Source organism: Microtus ochrogaster, linkage group LG4 (assembly GCF_000317375.1).
Source record: "Microtus ochrogaster isolate Prairie Vole_2 linkage group LG4, MicOch1.0, whole genome shotgun sequence".
NCBI classification, from domain to species: Eukaryota; Metazoa; Chordata; class Mammalia; order Rodentia; family Cricetidae; genus Microtus; species Microtus ochrogaster.
The window spans coordinates 60228299-60233163 of record NC_022030.1 but is presented as its reverse complement, the minus strand read 5'-3'; the positions used below and the strand labels follow the sequence as shown (position 1 = coordinate 60233163).

General features: G+C 45.1%; 1 protein-coding gene across 2 annotated transcripts in view; it reads left to right on the top strand.

Moving 5' to 3' along the window:
- Traf3ip1 (TRAF3 interacting protein 1) overlaps nt 1–2747 on the top strand; it is a 51070-nt gene extending 48323 nt beyond the window's left edge. For both annotated transcript variants that reach the window (XM_005361682.2, XM_013351749.2), the window contains one exon: nt 1058–2747. In XM_005361682.2, the coding sequence (XP_005361739.1) occupies nt 1058–1223 (166 nt within the window). In that variant the 3' untranslated portion in view covers nt 1224–2747. The remainder of the gene's footprint in view (nt 1–1057) is intronic.
- Nucleotides 2748–4865: the final 2118 nt, after the last annotated feature.

Genomic DNA, 4865 nt, shown 5'->3' with positions numbered 1-4865 from the left:
TAACCTGTGTCTGCCTGGAGTGGGAGAACCATGGCGACTCACTGATTCAGCTTCTTTCTCCCAGCATTCTGTTCTGTCTTCTCCGCCCACCTAAGGGTTGGCCTATGAAATGGGCCTAGGCAGTTTCTTTATTAATAAGAAATCACTCCCACATCACACTCTCAAATGGATAGCCTTTTCTTTTTGATTGTATATGTATATCTGTGTGTACACAAATACATAAACACTCCTGCTAAGTCTGCTTTTATTGTGTGCATATGGTTTCAGGACTGACCGCTTTGTATTTGTATTAGACAACCAATATGGGGGTTCTTTCTTACTATTATGTTTAGTTTTATGAATTTTTAAGTATGCAACATGATGAAATCTAAAAAATCACCGAGACCACTAGTGCTGATTCAAGTGTCAGCCCTGAGAGCCTTGCTTGTAAAACCTGACCCTGCTCTACTGCAGCAAAGGGCTGTTATAGGCTTTAGCAGCCTGCAGGGAAAGGTTACGTTTGACTCCAGCATTCTGAGGCATAGTCTGTGCTTGTTCCAGTGCTCTGCCCAAGAGTGAAGAGGTCACCTGTCCCTGCTGAACAAATAGGGAATGGGTAGGGGAGCCCCTCTATGTCCTGTGAGCCTTATCCAGAGGAGAGGTGTCACCTGGCTGGTCCAGGCTGGGTCCCACTGTCTGTGGGGACTCGGTAGCCCACTTTCCTGTTGCCTCTCGCTCCTTTTTGTGTGTATACTTTGAGGACTTCAAACCTGTCACTGAGGAAATATTAGTTACTTCTCATCTTACTTTTAAAGGGAATCTCACGTGGGCTAGGGAAGCAGCTCTCTGGTAGAGTGCCTAATCAGCATAAAGCCCTGGGCTCTCCTGGTTTTGTGGGAAGTTAAGAAGCTTGGCATTCTCAGGTTTGCTTGCACTGTAGGCCTGCCGGTTGTGAGTGGTGCTTGGCACCATTCTTAGGGGTCTGACACTTAACTCTTGGCTTTCGGGTTGGAGGAAGTGTCGCAGACAGAACCTCAGGACACTGATGAGCCGCTCATTGTCTCCCCCCACCCCCCAGCATCACAGACAGTGCAGTGGAACCCCTGAAGGCTGAGCTGTCTGAGCTGGAGCAGCAGATCAAAGACCAGCAGGACAAGATCTGTGCCATAAAGGCCAACATCCTAAAGAATGAGGAGAAGATCCAGAAAATGGTGCATAGTATCAACCTGACGTCCCGAAGGTGAACGGCCAGCCCTGCAGAGATGGAGCCCCCATCCTCATGATGGGAGAAAAGGCAGGAAACTGTCTCTCTGAGTCCCAGTCTGTTGAGAAAATGGACTGCAGACGCCCGGACCCAGCTAGCTACAGAACTTTGGGTTTAGGCGCTAAACTTATTAAAAGGCCGTGTTTTCTTATCTCCTTCCAGCTGCAGTGCTCGCTACTTTAGTCTTCAGCTCGCCTTTGTGGGAAGGCTTGTTTCTTTGTTCTTTGGCAAATATGTTTTCTGCTGTTAAATCCTGCCCCCGAATTTTCTAGCAGGTAAGTTGTGTCACCCCACTGGGGAAACAGCAGGCCTTTATTTCTGCTTTTGAGTCTCCCAGGAGGACTTCCTACCAGCACGGAGCAAAGAGTGATTGTGTACTTTTTGGTGGGTACTTAAAAATAGAACGAGGCTTGAAATGATTACGTTACATTTTGATTTCTACCTGAAAGGGATCATTTCAGCCTGTGCCCTTGTAAGGTGCCTGTCAGCTGTGTGGCATTGCTGCCCTCTTACTATTGCCTGTGCTTCGGGGCAGTCTGCTGTCTGCTTTTCTTGACCCTTGAAGTTCAGATGCCGAAAGAGAATTCAGTCTGGCCTTTATGGACGTTGTCTGATGGGAAACTGTCCCGGGCCGCCTCCTTGGCTTTCTTCAGCCTCTAGGGTACTCCCCATGGATAAGCAGTCCCCCAGGCCCCCAGACCTCATAGCGTGAAGGGCAGCACAGTTCTTTTCCTGCATGTAGGTGCGTGCCCCGAGAGCTGGGAGTGTGGAGAGACTGAGGAAGAGTACGCCAACTTAGAGTTTGTGTTTGGTTTCCTTTTTTAAAGGTGCATAGATTATTTTTTTATGGTTTATATTCAGTTTTTCACCTACATAAAGTACTGTAAATACTTCCTAAGGTCTTAAATTATTGTATAAAGGGTCTCACTGTCTTTGGAGGTTCTTACCGGCTTAAGGTCTGAGATGACCCTCATGTTTCTGAGTATTTATTATGTTCACCAAGGCGAGCCCTGGTAAGTGTGAAGACTGCCTGAGCACATTTTGTTTCCTAAAGACTTGCACACACGGCACAGCTAGTGTTTCTCAGTCAGTGGAAGGCAGCAGCCGAGTTCTCAACTGGAGGGCTATAGGGACAGTATGTAGACTCCCTTCAGCTGGTAGGAGTTCTCCTTGCTGAAGCACACCACACTACTCTGCCAACCAGATGCTTCTGAATAGTTTGAGGGGGAGGGAAGGATTATTTGTCAATAGTCTTTTGTATGTTCATAATCTCTTTTCTAATAAATTGAATGACTTAGCCATAACCCTAAGTGAACCTCTTTGCAGCCCAAGTTAAGATATATATAAAAACCTTTTTTGAATTTGTATATATGAATAGAATTTTTATGTTGCAAAATTATATACACTGTATGTGAGTAAATTTTATATTCTGTAGTCTATCAGATTGTATCATAAAGTTTTATTTTTCTTTTATACATAAATCATTAAAATAATCACCTATTTTTCCTATAAGTGTACAGATTGTCAAGTTGATGCAAAAAAGATTGCAAGCTTTTGGGTTTTTAATATTCAAGTGTGTTCAGGGGAAATAACTTCTCATCCATACTGGGACACACTGCTTTTCCTGTAGTGACTGACACATTATGAGCCCGCTCATCCTCTGCTAGAAGGTTAAAGGTCACTTGTGACATTTCTGAAGGCCTGTGTGTGTGACTGTCTGTCTTGAGATGTACAAATTATTTTGAGAGAGTACAGAAGTGGTATCCCTAGTTGTTTCCGTCCTGTAGTTCGTAAGTTTTCTAGAAGTGTGGACTTGAAGTTACAGACTCAGCCGATGCTAATCTGGGCTTAGAGGAAGTGTGTGGAAATAGCCCGGATGCAGGGGGTAAAGCGTTCACTGTGCAAGTGTGAGGACCTGAGTCGGGACCTCAGCACCCATGTAAAACAACCAGGTGTGGTAACTCACATCTGTAGTCCCAGGGCTCCTCCAGCAGGATGGGAGATGGAGATAGGTAATCCCCAGGGGTTGGACCAGCCTGGTCTCTGCAGCAGCAAACAAGGTGAGGCCTGAGTTCCCTTCTGCACGTGCACTCATACACAGACCCAGACACACAGTTGAAGCAGCAGCTCAGGGCTATCCTTCGGACTTGTTTTCCTCTCAGTGGTCAGCTTTACAAAAAGTAATAGCGAGTAAATATGTGAAGACAGAGTTACCCTCCCTGCTGTGCCTGGAGTGCCTGTGAGAATTTGGGGTGGGCAGGCGTCCAGTTAGTGTTGACAAAGGATTTGGTGATCTTCCCTTGCTTTTCCAAGCTGCCTGAACTAGCCAAGTTCACCCTCTATTTTTGATGGGCACAAATAAGCAAACAGAGAATCTCTTTAGCTGTGGGTTTTAAGCATTAAGTTGGTTGAAGTAGTTTGAAAACATCCTGGAAGTGCTCCATGTAGGCCCTGCAGCCTGCAATGCTGTGCACAGACGCGTTTCTTCTGGGATCCTCACAGCCGCTGCTCCCCAACCCTCTCAGAGCCTCAGAGGGGCCAGGCGCAGCAGGCTGCTCCTCTAAGAGAGCTCTCCTGTTGCCTCTAAAACTCAAGACCTCTTCATTCCTTTATTTTTAAACCTGTCAAGACATCCATCTTACTGTTAAAATACTTGGACTCCTAAGTCATAGGAAGGTTACAATGTCTACAGAGCAAAGAGGCCTCTGGAGAGAGTGGGCAGGGCTCCAGTCACCCCCAGACCCTGCTTGCTTGTTACTTTCTTGACCAAGTATGAACCAAAATTTGAATTTTCCTTCCTTCTGTCTATTGTTTGTGATTACTGGTCTGTCTGTCCTCTGATCTGTTGTGTGTGTCAGATCTGTGTTTCTGATGTGTTATGCCTCTCCCTACCAAGGGCCTTGCTTGGCATTTATTGAGAAAAGGTATTACTGCAGAGTTGAAGAAGGTACTTTTTACATTGTATATGGTATTCTAGCAGTTTCCATTCCGAGGATCAGTCAAGTATCTAATCCATGAAACTATGTAAACTCTGACTTCTGGACATCTCTTTTCTAACTATATCTTGATCCTCCCCCACCCCCACATACACACACTGTGACATCAGAAACATTTTGTGAAACAGAGAGAAAATTTTGTACAGATAAATGAAGCATTAAGCTCATGACAAGGGCTGGAGAGATGGCTCAGGGGTTAAGAGCATCTGCTACTCTTACAGAGGACCTGGGTGCAGGTCCATGGTGACTTAGAACCATCAGTAACTCCTGCTCCAGGGGCTTCATTGTCTTCTGAACTCCCTGGGAACACACATATACAGGCAAATATCCATAAACAAAAAATCTAAAAAAAATTAAACTTATGATAAAAACGAAAGCAAGGAAAGAAAGTATACATATATACTAAGGTCACAATTTTATATGTTTGTGAGTAAGGACATGGGCAACGTGGATTATTTACGTACGTGTGGTGTGGTGTGCTCATGCACGTGTGTGTGGTATATGCATGTGTGTACATGTGTTCATGCCTGTGTGCAGGCCAGAGAAGGATGTTGAATGCTCCATACCCTTTCTTACCCTTTAATAGGAGTCTCACTGAACTTAGAACTCCTTTTTTTTTTTTTTTT